Source organism: Leguminivora glycinivorella, chromosome 5 (genome assembly GCF_023078275.1).
Source record: "Leguminivora glycinivorella isolate SPB_JAAS2020 chromosome 5, LegGlyc_1.1, whole genome shotgun sequence".
Classification (NCBI taxonomy): domain Eukaryota; kingdom Metazoa; phylum Arthropoda; class Insecta; order Lepidoptera; family Tortricidae; genus Leguminivora; species Leguminivora glycinivorella.
In genome coordinates, this window is record NC_062975.1 from 18,844,456 (window position 1) to 18,865,688 (window position 21,233).

General features: G+C 34.5%; 1 protein-coding gene across 13 annotated transcripts in view; it reads right to left on the minus strand.

Moving 5' to 3' along the window:
* Positions 1-19,576, minus strand: part of LOC125226703 (antichymotrypsin-2-like) — a 31,839-nt gene extending 12,263 nt beyond the window's left edge. For 4 of the 13 annotated variants that reach the window (XM_048130773.1, XM_048130780.1, XM_048130774.1 and 1 more), the window contains exons 1-8: positions 19,437-19,576; positions 15,265-15,353; positions 14,885-15,028; positions 13,539-13,742; positions 12,824-12,922; positions 11,750-11,890; positions 11,157-11,366; positions 10,775-10,919 (exon numbers count right to left, since the gene is read on the minus strand). In XM_048130773.1, the coding sequence (XP_047986730.1) occupies positions 10,775-10,919; positions 11,157-11,366; positions 11,750-11,890; positions 12,824-12,922; positions 13,539-13,742; positions 14,885-15,028; positions 15,265-15,353; positions 19,437-19,455 (1,051 nt within the window). In that variant the 5' untranslated portion in view covers positions 19,456-19,576. Of the gene's footprint in view, positions 1-312; positions 441-1,986; positions 2,139-4,681; positions 4,801-5,803; positions 5,923-6,656; positions 6,782-8,717; positions 8,837-9,355; positions 9,607-10,774; positions 10,920-11,156; positions 11,367-11,749; positions 11,891-12,823; positions 12,923-13,538; positions 13,743-14,884; positions 15,029-15,264; positions 15,354-19,436 lie in introns of those variants that run through there. The other 9 variants (XR_007177114.1, XR_007177115.1, XM_048130778.1 and 6 more) reach the window with 9 other exon arrangements.
* Between the last annotated feature and the right edge of the window lie 1,657 nt (positions 19,577-21,233).

Below are 21,233 nucleotides of genomic sequence, written 5' to 3' on the forward strand. Positions count from 1 at the left end.
TTAAATTAGTAAACAAACAACTAACTTGTTCCGTATATTGTCCTTTAGAGTCGTCGGCAACTCGAACCCTCCTTGGAACTTGTACACTCCTTTTTGCTGTGTACTTAACACAGCAAAAGGGAATGTACAAGTTTCTAATGGGGTGGCAACGCGCATGTGACACTGTTTGCGTTGCATGCGTTCATAGGTTACGGTGACCGCTTTCCATCAGGCGGACCGTATGCTTGTTTGCCACCGACGTAATATAAAAAAAAAACAACAAGTTAATTAATTAATATTATATTTATCAACAATCCTCAAATGTACTCATACATTGCCAAACTTTATAACACCGCAGAACAATTTGTAAGTGGCTTTCAATTCAAAATAAAAAGGTCTGTCTGCATGGAAATCCATTACCAACGGAGGAAGACCAGGTCTTGGGACTAGTATTTGATGTACTGAAAAAAGAGAAAACATTTATAAAACTATAAAAAAAAATCACTGTCTAAATTTTAGCACACTCATGCATCCTTCACGGCTCTTTTGAGGACTAAACCATAGGAAATAAGGTACCAGAGACAATTTCGACTGGCAGAAAATTTAAAATAATCGGTTTTTTAATGAATTAAAATATTATAAAGTGACAAAAGTATTCAATGAACATAGCACTTCTCTTAGTAATGGTACCTTTACAAAATTTATAACTTAAGTATCAATCTAAATAGGTACATCATAGTGCAAGAATCACTATAGAGGTATAGTACAGTCTAAGTACATCAAAGTCCGCTACCAAAATATGATGTATAAACAGAAATTAGTAGGACATAGGTATTTAAATTAATTAATCTGTTTAAATAAAAAAAGTGTATTATAAAGTAAAACTATGGAAACGGATTAAATCGCGTTGACCACGAACGCTGTAAAGAGTTCGCGTCGGGATGAATTTTAGATTCATTAAACGCGATTTAATCCGTTTCCATAGTTTTATTTCATGAGTAACTATCGCGGTAACCGAAGACAATATTAAATTTATTATGATTTCGCATTGAACTCATTAAAATAATTTACTAAAAGAACGCTTTCATTTTTTTTTATTGTATTAAATGGAGCTTGCTATATTTTTATTATTTTAAAATGTAAAAACTGTTGGAGCAAAATTATTGTCTCAGGAGCGAACTAGGCAAAATTTGACCAATAAAATATTCCATGCAGCATGCAGGACAATTATAAAAAAAGCAAACCTGTTACCTAGCCAATATCACTAACGCTTATGCTTCGTTAGTGTATCGTTGAGAGCTGGTCTGCATTTTGGTCGCCATGTAGCTGCAACGATTATCATTTTGGCTAGGCCCGCTGCTGTTTAGACTTAAAAAAACTATCTGGCACAGTGTTTCTAATTGTTTTTTTTTAAACTCTCGGGTCTTACGAGCCTGCACATGTGGGGATATAGTTCTAACACGTTGACGCCGTTTGGAGATATACCTAAGTTTTATATTCAAGTAGATTTGCTTCTACTCTATAAATGATTTTTTTATAGTCAGTTTAAAAGAATATTTAATCGGTATCGGTGTTCTGATTAGAAAAATCTAGAAGAAAATTACAAGACAATTATGATACATATTTTCAATTATTTCGTTACTATTTATTTAGCTCGTGTTACTAGTATTTATTACCATTTCTGTATTTAAATATTTTTGGTATTATTTCAAGCTTTCATGTCTTTATCCACATTTGTCACTCGACTTGTAAAATAAAAAGAAAGAAGTCCTAAAATAGTTGGTAGTTGAATAAAGTGCGCTTCTTAGAAATTCTTTAATTTGAGAATCGGGGCAAGCAATCAAATAAATGGTTTGTTTGTTTCATACGATTATTAAAAAAAAAAACACTGATTCATATCAAACAAGGCTAAAACGAAAGTGCACCCATGTAAAAATAGGAAATGAAAAAAAAAAAACATTATAATATATTAAGATTTTTTTTTTATTCCACCACAATCCAAACAGTAATAATTTAACATCGAAATAATTTAAGTTATTTGAACGTCTGAAAGCCATTAAATAAAGTATATGTAGATTTTAATTCAAAATAAAACGGTTTGTCCACTGTAAAGGTCTTAGAAGGTGGCGGTACTAGAGCTGAACCATACCCAACAAATTCTGAAAATAGAGAAAATAGTATGTTAGACCTTTGAAAGCGCATTTGTGTTCATATACATGCGTATAAAATTTTGATATTGCAAGAACTTTTATTAACGGTCGTTACATAATTATATTACAATATCTACAGCTTCGCAGATTAAATAAAAGCAAAGATAAAGAAGTTGGTAATTCATGTTAATGAAGAGCAAGAACTTAAAAAAAAATAGAAGAAAGGAAAGTGGCTCAAAACCGAAACAAATGTCATAACACTAATGTTAATACAATACAAGTACGTGTTTCAATTTTGGGCTATTATACATTATTACCATAGATTTTCTCCCACATCAAGTAAAGCATAGTTAACATAGTATTGGCACGCGTTTAACGACGAATAAAAAAAATATATTTAAAAATTAAAAAAAACTGATAATCACATCTTAATTTTAATACGTTGATAACTCTATATTAGAAATTTGGTTGATCCAACTTTTTGCGTTTGTAAGTTATTGATGATGGACGTTGACCGGCGAAAATGCACTGTGAACAAATACGTGAAAAATCCCCTTGGTCTGGGTCAATGATTGCTAAATTGTTGAATTTCCAGAAAACTACTAGGCAATAATTATTGCCCAAATCATTATTTCATTAAAGGACAATTAAATAATAGTGGCAAAATAATTCAAAATATCCACTCCTTGCGGTCCACACGGAATCAACAGACAAAAAAGATGGATGAAAATCTTGTTCAGAGGATGATGAATACTATTTTCAGAAAAGTCCGTAATTTTGTGCATAAACATACTGAATGATTGAAATATATGTGACACGCTATAAATTAATAAACGATCTTTTATATTCTGCAATAAAAAATATTGTTTACTTTTTTCTTTTCATTTAAAAATTAAATTCCTCCCATCGCGTACCAATTCTAAATTAACTATGCTTTATTATAACTAATCATGTCACCTAAAAGGTCACTCATCCGTTTATCGAACAAGTTCAAAGTATTTTTTTTTTATATTATGTCAGTCACGGTCAATATACGTGGTCTGGAAGATCTTATCATCTTGCCAAGCAAAGAGCCCGATTCAACTTTAATAATTTGTTATGATTTGAAACTGGTTTTGACCTTTGACAACACTCGCGTTGATACCGGGTATGAGATGTGCAATTACCAATTAGGTATTCTTGTCGCAATATTAAGTAGCGACTAAAGTCATAGTGCTATCTCTTTCATGCTAATGAAGACCCAGTATGGCTGGTTTCAGTGTCACGCGGACCGAACGCGCGGAGCGATATGAATCGGACTAATATGTATTAAGTTCAGGGAGCGTTTCAGAGAGGCGCGGACGGTCCGCGCGGACGACAACATCAACTTCATACAAATTGGTCGCGCGGATCGCTCCGCGCGGACGGTCCGCGTGACACTAAAACCAGCTTAAGATAGAAAGGGCATTATAACATCAGCCGCAGCTTAATAATGCGACAAGTATAAATACCACGATTATTACGGTCGTATCAAAACAGTTCAAACTATAATCAATTCTTAAATCTGAATCAAGCTCAGAACTTTTAAACCCCCTTAAAATACCCGTTGCTAATTTTAAGATATACCAACATAAAGCGTGCAGCATGCAAAACGTGCCAATAAAGAGAAAAGCTAACCTGTTTGTTTTAAGGTAACCTAAAGCCAAAGCCGATCTATCCAGTTTTCGAATCCTCGTTGACTTTACCACTGCTACGCGTTTAAGCATTTTTAACACTATCAGAGCTTTATTTTAAGCTTGTTAGGTAAGCTTGCGACATCCCGAAAAACACACCGTTTGTTTACGAATGACATTTATATTTTATTATCACAACTAAATACAAGTAGCTACGAGACAAGGTAATTTTGAAAACAATAAATAACTAATAACTGTTTTCTAGTTTTTACCAAATACTGCCTGTTGTCTGTTAGAAGTGTTGCTAAATTAATTGTATAATTTAACGTATTTTATATTTCATAATTACCCGTTTTCGAAGTTAAACCAAAACACGATTCTTCGAATTCTAAGCTTAAGACTAGATTTAATTGTATTTGTTATTTTAATGTTTCGTGACTTTGCTCGTTTTAAAATAAATAATAAAAAATGTGAAACGTGCAAGTTTATCATCGTCATTCAATGTGCAATGTGTACAATTTATATCCAACATGTCTTTTGAGGACCCGTGAAAGGGCTACATAAATGTGGTACAAGGCCAGGCAAATCAATATAACAATTTCAAGATGATAAAATAAGTATTATATTTATCGTAAACGAGTATTGAATTTTTTTTAAATATTTTTTTTCAATTATTTTTAAGTTTGCTAAACGACAAGTTTAAATACGTTATTGATGGTGCTCCAGTAAAATATTTATTAACCCAAAAATGGACCGAAAAAGTCAAGCATTTATTTGAATGACGATTGTTGATCTTATCAGTCATTGAGAATATAAATGGGCTTAAATTAAGGGCTGCATAATATGTAATTTGAAAAGATACACGTGCATGAGTTTAAACCAAAATTGTGAGTTTTGTACTTAGTGTTGGAAGGAACCGTTGAATAAAACGCTGGAGCCGGCGTTAAGGAAGAACAAGAATGGTCGGTCTGCCGTGAACCATTTTTCTTGTTTCATCATCATTTCAACGATTCCAAACTCTGTAATGTTATATATAAAGTTTTCATTATTCTTTCAATCTCTTTAGATTGAAGGTCGCGGTCTCATAATGGACAGGGTCAGTTGGTTTATCACTGAAAGTGTTGGGTGACCCATGCATGATACGTCATTTTGCTCGCCTACAGTGATAATTCAAGGCCGTTCCAATCAGCTATCTCATCGCGGTGAATATCAAAACGTCATTCTTCGTCTCTTATCGTAAGGATAATCTGTTTGTATCTTTATACGAGTTTTGCATCTTTAGCGCCTTTATGTCTTAAAGTGCCAGGTGGGCCATTTTTCCGGACACATAATGCGGTGTTCTATAACTAAAAGATCCTTGTGTAATGGCTACGAACTCTTATGCAAAAGCACATATAATTTTACGAGCACAGCTGCTCATGCACTGTTGAGTGTTGGTACCAGCTATTCGAAAAATGTGTCATTATCTGGGCAAAGGGACCTGATTGTCGATGGCGCTTACGGCGTTATGAGTGATTTTCGTGTACATATACGACGCCACGGGACGTAAGTGCCATCTACAATAAGGTCCTTTTATCCAGATAACGTCACAAATATCGCGTGAGATATTAAAAAACTTCAGCTAAGGCATTCAACTTCTTATAATTCTCCTGGCACTGATAGACGCTCTTCCGGCACAAATACATAATTTTATGTTTCCCGTTGTTATTACGCCATTTATTTTGAATGTATCTTTGATCAGCTTTTCAGTCTTTACATTATTTTTTTGCTTAATAAACTGTTTTGAATGAAATAATTACTTAAGCATTTAAAATGGATACGCTACTTGACTCTATAGTGACTAGTGCTGTAAAGTGACTAAAACTACGTGAGCTAAATTTCTACAAACAATAATTTAATTATGCTTAATATATCACTACTGATTATTAAAGAAGGTTCTACATGCATGTATCTACTTTATTCAATCTATTATACTTTATTAGTTTTATTACAGTACTGAGGCACCTAAAGCTAGGCACAAACCTAAGTTTGAAAGGCACCGCTAAAGATATTCACTGCTCTGATTCTTATGAAGTAAATAAAAGGCGAGTCCGCCATGAAATCATATCCGAGGCGCGCACTCAGCATTACTACGCCGTATTCTGTAATATAAATTGATTACGCTTAAATGTCATAAAAAAAGAATAAAGTTGGATATATTCAATCTACCTGTCCTCTTTCATTCCTACTAATCCTATTATTTATCCAAGAGGAGGAAGAAATTACACAAAAAGAGTATAATATAAGTGTATCCAATGCCCATTAATTTAATAAAGTGAAACCGTTAAGTATTTTATTTCTTATATTTTTCATGTAATGGTTATGCCCCTATCATGATACTTGTAAGCACTTGCGTAACAGTGGCGTTACTAGGCGTGAATGAAGCGACCCCTCGCCAAGCTCTTACTTCGTGGTCCTCGAAAGCCAAAAGTTTTGTCAATATTGAAATAAAATGCACCGAAAATGCGACTTTGCCCACGGAATTATCTCACGCTACGTCACAGGCCTTTGCGTCTATTGCAGAAGATTTACACATTGGTTAGACAACGAGTTTGGTGACTGTAGAGGTCGATTTGTGAGCGGCATGACCTGCCACATTTTTTGGCAGAGAAAGAGCGCATACGCGATTCATTATACGCGATTTAATCCGTTTCGATAGTTTTATTTCATGAGTAACTATCGCGGTAACCGAAGACAATATTATAGAGAAAGAGAGGTTCAATCTCGGTTTGCTTTCTGCGACACATTGTTATCTAAAGCATTAAACCAGCCAGGCTTGGAGACAACGTGCTAGCTAACCGCGCATGCATAGAAACTCCAGTATATAATTGTGTACTTAGGACTGATAGGAGCCGGAGAACAAAGTGCTGGATCCGACGTTAAGGAGGAATAAGAAAGGCCTGTCAGCCGTGAAGTAGTAAAATCTTTCCTTTAAAACCATGACTCTGTTTACGGAGAACTCTGTAATACAATAAATAAATACATAGAAGAGTGAATTCACGTAAAAGTAACGTGAGTCACGACTTCATTGATCGTTTATTTGAACTGCAGCTGCAAATGAAAGGATCTATGCATATATCGCGAAAGTAACATTTACTTAGAGACAGATTATCACATGAACTTGCATCGTGAATAAATGGAACATGCCATAAAATCGTGACTCACGTTACACTTGCAGCGGATTGACCCATACATGTTACACAGTTGTATGCAAATTGGATATTTCGTTCATTCTTTTTATAACCAGTTATAGTTTTTATAAATGGATATAGGTAGATATAACTTCAACTGTAGGAAAGTATTTAGTACACAAATTAGTCGGAAAATGATAAATTCATGGATGGATCCGTGCTGCATGAATTAAGTGAAATCGATGACGACGTCCAAGTCCATCAGAGCTGCTTGAGCTAAATGGCAAGAAGAAATCTGTTCTTTGAATATCGAGATCCTTGTGTAGAAGATCATCATTCATCCGGCCCTATTTTATGGTAGCAAGACCTGGCTTGTCCTCCGAAGGTGTGTTCACGACACGATGATGGAAGTTTTGCAATGACATGTGTGTACGTATCTAACACATCTGTGGCAGCCTCGGAATTTATGACTTAGCGGATAAACTGTAGGCCTTCGAAGGTATGGCGTGGTATTGGCCATATTGGCTATACCTATTAGCCGCATACTAAAGGGCTACAAAAGAAATAAACACCTTACCATCCGGTAAGCCAAAGAAGAGTTGGTTGAACGCCGTGAAAGAGAACAATACCTGAGGATAACAAAGACCGGGCAAAGTGGAGAAGATTTAGTTGAAGAGTAGTCCTTAGCACTGAGCTGTGAAAACACTATGTCTAAGAAGAAGAGATACAAATCACTCAAATGGATTTTTCACATTAAATGGATTAAGTAGAAGTTGTTTCGCTAAACCTGGTTATATAATTTGTTGTTTTTTACTGTTTAAATAGCTGTCTATTACAGACTAGTAACACTTTTTCTAATAAAAAGTAAAACCATAGTCAATCAGTTAATAACTAGTTCGAGGGTAAAATGGTAACGATTACTTGAGTTTTGAAATACTTTAGTTCTGGAGTTTTCATTTCGTACTTAAGGTAGGTAAGTCAAATAAAAAAAGTACTATAATAGTTTTATTTATTTTTAACAATTCATGAGTATATAGGTAAACGGCATCATATAAATTAAATAAAAGTCTTTTTTAATGTTTGGGTTATATTATGCTACTTTAATTAAATATTTAAAAATATGAACATATCACATATCACATATTTCATGATTAATTAATAAATGAATCAATGAAAAATACATAACATTCAGTCAGTTTTAAGTGGCTTAACATTATCGTTATCGTACAACATAATTAAGACAGTATCGTATAAGACACAATACATCCTTATTTAAGATTGAACCCGGTTTGAGTATTATGATAATATTTTCGATAATAATTTAAATGGTATCAATTCTAGTCCCTAATTGTGTAAACCGTAAAAATTATATATATTTTTAATAATTTAACCTAAATGCTATTGATATTAAAAATCTCAGTGATATTTAAAAAAAAAATCTTGAGAGGTAAGTATATGACAGTTTTCAACTAGTAGCCGTTACTTGAAGTACGAATAAAGAAATCATTGGCCTATGAAAATTAAATTTTCCGTATAATGTAGAAAATATGGATAGTACTATTTTTATTAATGTAATTATGTTATTAGTGAAACATTCGTTATGACTGTTTTTATATAATTCATGCAAAAGCAGTGGTTCTTGCATGTTTCCAATCAGATTGCCAATTTTATTTGTATGGTAGGTCGCTAGAGGTAACTAAAGACATTTGTGATAGACATTTCTGCCAGGCATTTTGCATGCACTCAAAGTTAATGTAAGTTTGTACTTAGGGAAAGAAGGTCCCGCTGAATAAAGTGCTTGAGCCGGCGTTTAAGAAGAATAGGAAGGGCCGGTCGGCAGTAAAAGAAATTTCTGGTTTCAGCATTGCGTAAACTACTCCGAATTCTGAAATACAATATTTATGTTTTGTTTTACAATCCAAATACAAATGACACGTATAAAAAAAACTGTCACAAATAACAAAATAATCGTTTTTTTTTGTCAGTTTGAGGTTGCTTATTATTTTTTCACAATAATTAGTTGTTTAAGTTATTTTCAATCGCAACAGAGCGACTATGTTGCTTACAATGTGCTTACTAGATTATTTTATATCATAATTATATTGTTTCCTTTTTATATGAATATCATATAATAATATTGCATGTATTGTTATTAAATATAAATCGTTTATTTTAATGCTTATATTGAAAATAAATAAATAAAACTGAATTCGTTTCAAACGCAAATCAGGTATTGTCAGATCAAATTAAGAGACCAATAATAATGCATATTTTGCTAAAAAATATATTTAAAAAATATTTTACAAGCTTATTTACAATTTAGAAATAGTCATTTACACTAATAATGTTGAAATATAAAATGTATTATTAATTTATTTTGTAGTTTGGGCATCAAAAATGAATGTACATTTCATTTTGTAATTTTTGTCAAATATACAGTCATAATATTTGATCATTAATGAGGTAGTGCGTATAACTAACATGCACTATAACTACCAAGAACACTACATATTAATTAGTTTATTTCATTGATAAATGCTCCACTGAAAAGTTCATATGAGTGACTGGTTAAAAAGAAGAGGAAAGGATGGTCAGCTTTAAATTCTTTTGGGTCGGTGAAGTGCAATTTTCCTGATCGGTTTAGAGATACGAATGCTGAAATAAGAGAAAAAAATCGGTATTTAACAGAAGACAAATATAATATCGAGGTAAGTTTAAAAAAGGTGGAGATAAAATGTTGTATTCTTGATCAAATACACAACTAAGCAATTTTAATACTTTGATCTTTCTTATTATTCACTAACGTTTCTTGTAATTTATCTCTTATTCTTTAAATGAGATATAAAATATTTAAAAATCACTTGTATATGATTGGTAAAATATGTGTAAAATTTAATGATAATGAAAACAAAATTAAACATTGCCATCATCCCAAAGACTCTTAATATTTTAATGTTACATTAAAACGCACACTTTATGATATTAAAATGTATGAATTTGGCTAGTTGGTTTGGAAATAAGGTGTAAACGTAAGGGTATTTTTTTTAATTATACTGGTTTTAAATATCTGTTAAGTTTTTGATATTGACTTAATCGCTCACGCTGATTCGTGCCCTCGAAGTGTACATATAGTTATGACAAAATAGTATCCTGATAATATTAGAACATTTAAAAATATAAACGCATCAATATTAATATCCTATTCGTTAATTCACTTCGACTAAAAGAGTAAACGCTTCTTGAGCCTACTTTGATTTCTAGATTAATTTATAGTTACAGAGAAAACATGTAGGAAATACCAACAATGTTAATAATAAATTTACACAGACACACACACACACACACACAGACACGAAACCTGTCAGCAAGAAAAGTTGCTTGCCTACAAGTGGTTCATACATATATATCCACAGAAGAAACACATCAGTTTTTTTTTATAAAATAAGATAGCAGAAAGACACTTGAATCAAAAATCCAAATACCTATTTTATATCTAATAAAAAAGCCAACAAATTATCATAACGACACACATAAACACACACTAACTAATGCAAGAAACCACCTGGTAATTCTTAAAAATTCTAGACAGGCGTTTTTGTAAAATGGCTATATTTCCAAATATAATATGCCTGGGCTTTCAAAAGGGTCGTCGGTTTTTTTCTTATTATACAACTTGGAATAGAATAGATATTATTAAAACTCATGACCATAGACTAGACGTGAACTAGGAGGAACCTCTTAAAGAATAAGACAAGTCACATTCGAAGGACCTTATTGAAATCCCACTGGCTATACCGAGTTTTATAGAGTAAGAAAAACTTACCGTTAGCCGCAGCTGCTTCGGCTCCTTCCTCGTTGACTTCAATGAAAGCCTTCTGGATGGCATCACTGACGAAGAGACCGTTCTCGTTCTTCAAGAGGTTGTCCAACCTGGCCTTGGAGGCATCGAAAAGGTTGGTAACTCCCATCTGAAAAGATACATCAAGGAAATAAGTACTAGTAAACATTTTGCGTCATACGGACCAAGAGAAAGGGGACTATTGAGACAGACAATCTGGGCAATGACGAAAAAAAGCTCAAAATCTTTGGTTTCGAGGAGATTATTTTGCGCGGATGTGTCAAACTGTTGAAATTTTAAATTTTTTTGACATGATAATCAGATACTACAATGTATAATGGGAAGAGTGTTATGTTCATTAAATTACCTTCTGCAGAACATTCTTCAGGTTGATAGTACTTTCAATCTTGAACTTGGGTAGGTGCACGTTGACTTCCACCTCGCGCATCTGAGCAACAGCCTTGTCCAAGGCGGTGGGGTCCTTCAGTTTCTCTTGCAAAGCTGCCAAACCATCGATTTCGTTGGGGAGGACAATAAGGAAAGACGCCTCCTTTTCTTTGTATGGCAGTTCCAAGAGCTGAAAGGGAATAATTTGTTTCAAATATGTAGGTTTTGTCTATTACAATTTAAATCTTGATTGCTTAATGACAGCAAAAACAGTGACAGTTTTCTAGCTAGAAGCTCTTTTAAAAAATCTTTTCCGAGATCAGGATTTGCTGACCTAACTATTGAACTTTGGTATCTCAAGCGTAAATAGTCTTTAGATGGAAGTTATTAAGAATGAAAATTCATACGCATCGGAGAACGAAAAATAATGGAATAGTTCTTCATACAAGGCAACGGCGTATAATACATGCTGCTCGAATCTGGTAGAAGTGCTCCGGTTTTATGTCTATTATAAAACCATCGTTTCTTAGGCATAAAAAGAGCAAATAATGGGTACTTATAAAAATCAATTACCTTAGCATCGAGCTCTTCGCTCTCGGCGTATTTGAAATCATCTTTCTTGTACATCATCGGCACTTTAACTGTCTTGTCTTTAGTTACATGGAAGTCTTGATCAGAAGTGAGTTTCTCGTTGAATTTTTTGTCCCATTGTCCCTGAAAGGTAAAAATAAAAATGTTTATCAGATTTATTTAAAAGTTGGCGATATTAGCCACCATACACAAAGTTATCACATACAGACTGCACATACTGACTGTAAGATTTAGAAATGGCTTCATTATTTTCCTTTCCAAAACTGTAGAAAAGAACACCTTTATCACCCTTTTCTGTGTGTTTTTATTTCTATTCCATTTACTATCTGCTTGAATGCAGTAATACTTATAATATAGTACTTATAACTCACCTTTTCGGTGAAGTAAAACATCGTGAGGAAACCGGAATAATTTCAGTAAGGTCGAGTTACCCTTTGGGATGAAAGGTCAGATGGCAGTCGCTTTCATAAATGTAGTGTCTACGTGAAATCTTGTGATTAATTTTCAAAAGCGGATCCCAGGCTCTCATGAGCCGTGACGAATGCTGGGATAACGCAAGGAGGATGGTGATGATGGTATAACCCAGTATAACTGACCTTTTTATATTAAAGGAAAAAATGGAAAAATTTACGCTTCCGGCGGGACTTGAACCCGCACCATTTTTGCAATCCGTGCAATGCTCTTACCAATTGAGCTACGGAAGCCACGCCGGACTTCGCAAATCTTTCCATGCCTATCCTTTTGTACACACGTCTTGGGGTGACGTCTAGCGCCATCTACCGACAGACTATTACATCTTGTAACGGCACTGGAGTCTCAAGTTATATTGAGAATTCACCAGTAACAATGTGCTAACCCATACTAAATTAATTTTTACTAAGCAGAAACGTCTGCTAACGATTCTAAACATTTTTATATTAAAGGAAAAAATGGAAAAATTTACGCTTCCGGCGGGACTTGAACCCGCACCATTTTTGCAATCCGTGCAATGCTCTTACCAATTGAGCTACGGAAGCCACGCCGGACTAACCTTGAAATACAACTACTATAACTGACCTTGAAATACAGAGCGTTGACGAGCACCGCACGGGTGTCAGCTCCTAAGGAGTCGGCGTTGACTAAGTCCTTGATTTTGTGGTTCGTTTGATCCTCCACCTAAGAAGAAATAAATATAATAGAAAAATATCCTTTATGGCCAGGCAAAAGATGACAGACGACTGATATATAAAAAAGTAGTTAATAAATATTTGGGGACACCTTACATGGTTCAATCTAGCCCCAAACTAAGCAAAGTTTGTACTATTGGCGCTAGGTGACGATATGTGCACATATAGATAAATACAGTAATACATTCTTATATACATAGAGAACATCCAGGACTCAGAAATCGGGACTCGAACCCAAGACCACCGGCTTAGCAGGCAGGGTCACTAACGACTAGTTTGGATTGGCCTGATGTTAAAAAAAATTGTGGCCCCAGAGATTTTTTAAAGTTACTGGTCATTAAATATTAGAAATTGCTTGATACGGTAACAACAAACCGAAAATACCTCATCCAATTGTTCTTACTTTATTTCAGGTAACGCTCAAAAGATATTGCTGAAAATGACTCACTACCATCAAGTTCCTTTTATGTATCTGTTACGTCAACACTAAGTTTAAAAGTTGACGTAAAGTCGCTAATGCAGTCACATGAGAGAGTGGCCCTAACATACAAATTTGTTAACATCTTAGTGTAAAACTATACAAACACACTGCCAAACATACTAACCCATGAGTTAATTTCCTTAGCAGCTGGCACATTCTTGGTAAAATCAATGTTCTTGAATTCCGACCCAAAAATACTCTTTGAGAGAGCGGCAAAATCTTCCTTGACCTCAGCGCCGGTAGGAATGTATATTTTGTTGGCCATGCTCAGTTGCACTCCCTTCACAGCACGGAGTTGAGCGGACACTTTAGGGAACACGATTTTAGTCTGAAAATTAAAATTAGCTTATAGAATATTATATCAGTTGGAATTTATATCATGAAGTGATAATATAGAAATAAAATGTTGAATCAAACTGAAGTCAAAAACAAACACGAGGATGATCAATGAGGAGGCACACTCAAAGGTTATGACAGATGGCGCCACCTTATTAGTCCATTGCACAGATATAGAATTTCATACGAGAGAGCGAGAAGAAAATATTTTTTTCTCTCACATACATATGAATGACAGTAACATGCCTTGGCACTTGCACAGGCGCCGCCTGGCGGGATAAAATGTCAATGGGCCATCTAATTGAAATAAATTAAGAAAAGTAGTAGTATAAACCATTAACCCGCCGCCGTTTTTGCCCATGTGGTGACGGGTTAAGAATTTCACCACCCCCTTTCTTCCCGTGGGTGTCGTAAAAGGCGACTGTGGGATATGGGGTAAATTGTGGCGTAGGCGAGAGGCTGGCAACCTGTCACTGCAATGTCACAGTTTCGTTTACTTTCAACCCCTTATTTGCCAAGGGTGGCACTGTAACTTTAGCAGTTTCATGTGCTCTGCCTACCCCTTTATGGAAAACAGGCGTGATTGTATGTATGTATGTAAAAACCATTAAACTTTTTGTCTTTGTCTCGAAAAATATAAAGAAAATAAAAACCCTTTAAAACAGAAATGTACTATTATATTATACTCGACTATTTGCAAAATTTCTGACTCATATTGATTTCATATTTCGATTCAAGACTCGAAAATGTGTCGTAAATAAAACCATAAACTAAATATGAGAAATTCATACCATCCCATACATTAAAATGCGACCGCCTAAGAACGCGCATACACTACACCACACATAGATGGCGTCACAAAAAATGCCTTGTTGCCATCGATTATTTGTAAGTGTCACTTTCGAGCCATAAATCTATGTCAAAAAAAAAGTGACACTAAACACCATCTACAAGTATAATCGAAAGCTACAAGACATTTTTTGTGGCGCCATCTATGTGTGGTGTAGTGTATGCGCGTTCTTAAGCGGTTGCATTTTAATGTATGGGATAGTATTCTCATATTTAATCTATGATAAAACTTCTGAACACCCATTAAAATAAAGTATAATGTAGAAGTGTATAGAGGATAGTTACCACATTGTCGTTAGGCAGGCCGATGACCTTGAGGATCTGGTCGTGGGATTCGCCGACGGAGGCCATGGCCAGCTGGGCCAGCGGCTGCAGGACGGAGAAGGCAGACATCACCATGCTCTTGCCTGGCTGTTCTTTCACCACCTCCTGTTCATTTAGAAAATATAAATTAATCGATGCACTAACATATATGTTAACATGTGTGTGTGTACCTCGTCGTCATTTACCAAGATTTGGCGTAGGCACTAGTTTTTACGAAAGTGACTGCCATCTGACCTTCTAACCCGAAGGGTAAACTAGATCTTATTGTAATTATTCCGGTTTCCTCACGATGTTTTCCTTCACCGAAAAGCGACTGGCAAATACCAAATGACATGACTCACCGTAAACATGTTGGCGGTAAACACGTTGTTTCCATCGTTGAGGAGCTTCTCCTCGCCAGTGGCTGACGCCATGGCAACGGCGGCTGCGACTGCAAAAGGAAAGACAGAAGACACAATCAAAACACTGATTAAAACTTTCACGATTTTTACACATATTTAATATTGTAAACAGGGCTTAATCAAATCATGTGTCTCCGTGGTCTCGGAGTAGACTGAAAACCTTGAAACGTCGGAGGTTTGTTAAAACTTAGTTAAACGCGATTAAGTCCCGTTTACAATGAAATAAAACTATGGAAACGGATATCGCGTACTTATTGAATTTACAATTCATCCCGACGTTTCGAACACAACATTCGTGCTCAAAGTGGCCGAAACGTCAGGATGAATTGTAAATGCATTGTACGCGATATAATCCGTTTACATACTTTTATTTCATGAGTAACTGTCGCGGTAACCGAAGACAATATCCCGTTTACAATGTTACATCAAAACCAAGAAACACAGTAAATAATCAAATTAGACTAAATAGACCATGATTACTCTTTTGATTTTTGTCGAACTGCTGATATTTCGATGCAGTTAGCATCATGATCACGGAAAACTGAAAGCGGGTTGAAGTCGAAGTTGTGTAAACACTAGACAGTGCTCGATCTACCCTCGGTATCTTTACTACAGCGTTGTAGCGGATGACACCCGAATTCATATCGTAATAGTAATAGTCATAAATTTTACGGGAAAGAACTAACCTGAATTGAATATAAACAAATGAAAAATTTAGTAAGGAAATGCACACGAAACTTACAAAAATGACACAGTTCTTGTGACTAACACTTACTTATACCTCGGGCGTTATCAATATTAAATGCAAGAATTTAGAACACATAAAATAAAAATGTAACAATTATCTTTATTACTATTTTGGTGTATAATGTATTTTGGGTGATTCCGGAATATTGAGTGTTGGAGATTATTTCAGAAATGAATAATTTCCACATCTAACTTACATTATAATAATAGAACATACCTACTCATTCTAAATTTGAATTCGGTTCATAATCAAAGACGTTTTTTTTTTCCAAAACAGGTGTTTTGCTCTGGTGTAAAGGTAGTATTTTGTCGGTTACTACGTTTCTACTTTTTATCATGAATAGATATCAATAACTTATATTTCACAAACAGACCCACTTTAATGAAATACCTACCTAAAACAATTTCTTTGATAAAAAAGCAGACAAAAAATTGATAATGACGTAGAATGTCACATGAAGGTTACAAAAACAGGCAAAGTGTTATTTTTGTTTTGAGTGGATACTTAATAGGATCTTGTATTCTAGTTATTATCGTTAAATTGCCCCGATAAATAAATGAAGTTTCATTTAAATTACCACAAATTGACTGTACAAATACGTAAACTTATCAAGATAATAAAACAATGCATATTGCATACCTACGTAATAACGCAGTAGCGTGAAGAGTTAGTTCCGCTGTGTGTGTTGCTGTTAGTTTACGAGCACTTCGATTTCAACGTTTGGTTTTACCCATGACATGTTTTGAATATCTGCCTTTGTCATTGTGCAGTATTTTAGGTAGGTACGAGTATGTGTAGATATTTAGTGCTGTTGTGATTTAAATGTACCTACAAGTTTTTTTATCACGATGTAGGTACTAAAAAAATCCAATCAAGATAGACAGATTCGTTTAATCGGTAATGACTACACACAGTAAATTATACATAGCAGATATGGGAAGCTGTATGTAATATATAATAAGAAATAATAAGGAAAAATAAGAAGATGACTGGGCGGTCAAAACTAGCAATGAACTGAAGAAAAAACAATGATGATTCGAATCTGCATTAATTTGTTAGTAATTATTTTTGTCCAGTTTTCGTATGAATTTATAAAGTGATTCCTAATTTTAATTTCTTTAGTTCATTAAAATAATAAAACGAGTTTTGAAACTTAAAACTACGTAACATGAGCATGTTCACGCAAAATGAGGTAAAGGCTTGAACAATGGAATACTCTTGACATTCAATATCTGAGTATAATCGATAACCGTATTAAATGACTTCAATTACCTTACATCATTCACAGTTTAACAATGAATCGTAAAACATGTGGAAAAATATCAACCGACTCAGATAATCGTAAATGTATTGACCTAGTCTTATATTACGTTACAGGGTAGCCTAATGCACAAGCGCTTACGATAATATCGTTATCGTAGCTAGCTATCTCTCTCTTCCGTAATGGCGCGACAGACGATCAGTCAAGGATTGTCATTTCGGGCTGTGTGCGTAGCCGAATGCACAAACGCTTCACGAAACGATCACGATTGTGAGCGAATCGTTTTGCATTTGGGCATTTGGCTACGCACTGCTATGCAGCTGGCTGATGTTTATAAAACACTATCGATCAGCGCCGATTAGACACGGGTTACGCACAACCCTATCTTTAAGAGTTATACCTTTCTAATTAATTTCTTCTCTTGATAAGTGAAAATTGCATGAAAATCCGTTTATTGCTTTTTGTTTTTATCTCAAACATACGGAAAAGGCGGGGACATATTCTTTGGTTATATATGAAACTAGTATCAAACAATTTTACAATAAACGGTATAAAATAATCCATCATTAGGTAATATAAATAAAGGTGACGTTTGAATGTCTACTGTAGAAGCATCAGTCATTTATGCTGCAATTTCTAGATTTGACGATCCACAACAAAAGATAAAAACTTAATGAATTTGTTCTTGTATAATTTTAGTAATCATTTACATTTGGATTGATATGTTTTTGGTTAAAGAATCTTGTAATGTTAATTATTAATTGACATGCAATATATAATTGAATCCGTGTTAATTAAATGGTCTATCTAATTAATCAACGTTATAATCGTCGCACTAAATATTAGTCAGATGGCAAACGTCATTCATTTTACCAATGAAGCATATTTTATTATAGAGATGTAGCAGTCGCAAGTCGCAACAGCAATACAGCTGCAGTATCTAAATATTTCAACGTCACCTTTACTGTAGCAATTTTAAGCTACCTCCACTTTTCGCCCATAACAAAAAACCGGCCAAGAGCGTGTCGGGCCACGCTCAGTGTAGGGTTCCGTAGTTTTCCTTATTTTTCTCAAAAACTACTGAACCTATCAAGTTCAAAACAATTTTCCTAGAAAGTCTTTATAAAGTTCTACTTTTGTGATTTTTTTCATATTTTTTAAACATACGGTTCAAAAGTTAGAGGGGGGGTACGCACTTTTTTTTCCTTTAGGAGCGATTATTTCCGAAAATACTAATATTATCAAAAAATCATCTTAGTAAACCCTTATTCATTTTTAAATACCTATCCAACAATATATCACACGTTGGGGTTGGAATGAAAAAAATATCAGCCCCCACTTTACATGTAGGGGGGGTACCCTAATAAAACATTTTTTTTCCATTTTTTATTTTTGCACTTTGTCGGCGTGATTGAAATACATTATTTTTATTATTATAGCCTTTTTATTCCTTAAAAATTCATACACATTATTCACTATTTAGTTACATGCTTTGCTTACATAATGCTAACAACATCAATTCAATTCACAAATGAATACTCTCATTTTTTAAACTAAAATTTAAAAATTTAAAAATGATTGACTTGATTGAAATACATATTGGTACCAAATTTCAGCTTTCTAGTGCTAACGGTTACTGAGATTATCCGCGGACGGACGGACGGACGGACGGACGGACGGACGGACGGACGGACGGACGGACAGACAGACATGGCGAAACTATAAGGGTTCCTAGTTGACTACGGAACCCTAAAAAGGTTATTTTTAGATTCGTCACATTAAAATGTGATATTATCCTTGTTGGAAAATGATGAGTGCAATGACAAAGAATTAAGTTTATAAAAACGGTTTGATTTACATAAAGCATAAACATTCTTTTTGCTAAGGCTACCATAATTATTATACATACTAAACTGAATTTAAATAACTTTAAAATCGGGTCTTAATAGCGTGTAACGATGGTCCCGATTAAGTGGTCCGAATAATAATGAAGGTTAAAATTTTAAAAAAATGAAGAGAGTTGTCCCCATAGACATTGAAAAAAAAAATCCTACATCACCATAAAAAGTCAAAAACACTAAAATATAAAAAAATAACACTTACAAAATATTAAAGTCTTCATGTTGCTATCCAGTGTTACAAGTGCGCCCACCGAACATAAACTAATCCGGTATGCCAATATGATTCTTTTATATGAAGCCACGGCCAGACTAAGTGACCAGTACAACTGATTTGAACTAAAACGGCATAAACTTCAACAATTTCTTAAGGACTTACGACCTTCTTCTAATATAGCTTAAGTGTACAAACATGGTTAAGTCAGCTAGTGCACTATTTACTAATGAGTGAACAAAGTAAATAGATTTGGAGATCCCCGTATTCTCATCTTTTGTTTTAGACGATAATACGCGTTGTAATGTGGTGTTGGGTATTCATTTAATTTAATGTGGTAGTAAACAATTCCGAGTATTTGATAATGAATACGTAAAAAAACTAATAGGACCACAAAATATGAGATTTCAAATTTCCAAGTATGTGACCTCGTGTGTAAATTATTTAAAAATTAATAAGACTGGTAATACATTTATGAAAGTAGGTAATTAATACCTATTATTTCTACAAACTACAAGCGGTGGCTTGATTGAGATGGTTACACTTCAATATAATAAAAACAGGCATCATTTTCTTGCAATTATAATACTAAGGTAACCCATGTAAGCTGCTTTATTAGAATGTACGTTTCATTCCTAAATTACATTATTGATTGAATAGCAGGTTATCGATTTATCGGTTTATTAAGTTTTACATTATTACATCTAATTGTTACATGTTATTATATTATTATAAAGAAAACTTTAATGAAATAACGGCTTAAATACCAGGTCTAAACGTAAAATAAATATTTTTTAGGTATGTTTTTTCTTATAGAAATGACGTAGGTTTTGATTTATAAATCTATAAAACTACACATTATACATATATGTGAAGCATTTATAGGTTTACAGTGAACTATGCAGTAAATTCCATTCATAGATTTTGTAGTCATGCATTAGTACTGATGAAAGACGCCGTAACATAAGGTACTCGTATTTTTCATCCCTTCTGCCGGAATATTATATTGTTATCAATATGTATACTCTTGGCGCCATAATTCATAGTTGGACTATAGATATAATGTTGTCATACGTTAGCTAGTTTTAGACACTTAAAATTGAAACTGCCTACATTTATATTAACGTGATTACAAAAGTTGTCCGTATGGAGAGTACCTATCAAGCATATTTGCAGGAGGTAGGGCATTGCGAATGATATTCCGCTTTGTGTGATAGGGCACAGCACAGCGGATATCATCGAATCTAGAGCAGAGCCCAACTGGGGAAGTACCTCCGCCTTACAGGAGACCACAGCCAAATAGCACTAGACCCTATTCATGGTGTTGTGTTCCTGCCGGTGAGTAAGGCTGCCAGAGCTCAATGAGGGTGCAGTGTGCTGGTGACGGAAGGATCTACGGAACTAATTTGTTCCGCCTGTTGTCCTTTGAGTCGTCGGCACCCCAAACCCTCCTTAGAACTTGTACACTCTTTTTTGCTGTGTACTTAACACAGCAAAAAGCACAGCACGTGACACTCCTTGAGTTGCGGCGTCCATAGGTGACGGCGACTGCTTTCTGTCAGGCGGACCGTGTGCTTGTTTGCCACCGACGTAGTATAAACAAATTGCTAACGTCTATCTATGTGATAATAAATTAACACTAATCTGTCGGGCACACCGCTTAGAAGCAGCTTACATATGTATCAGCTTAGAGCCCGGTTTCGAAAGTGTTAAATAATCAGCTTCTGTTAATGATGCCCATATATTTTAATTGCCAAAAGTAATGATTCATGTTAAACTGGTTTCAGA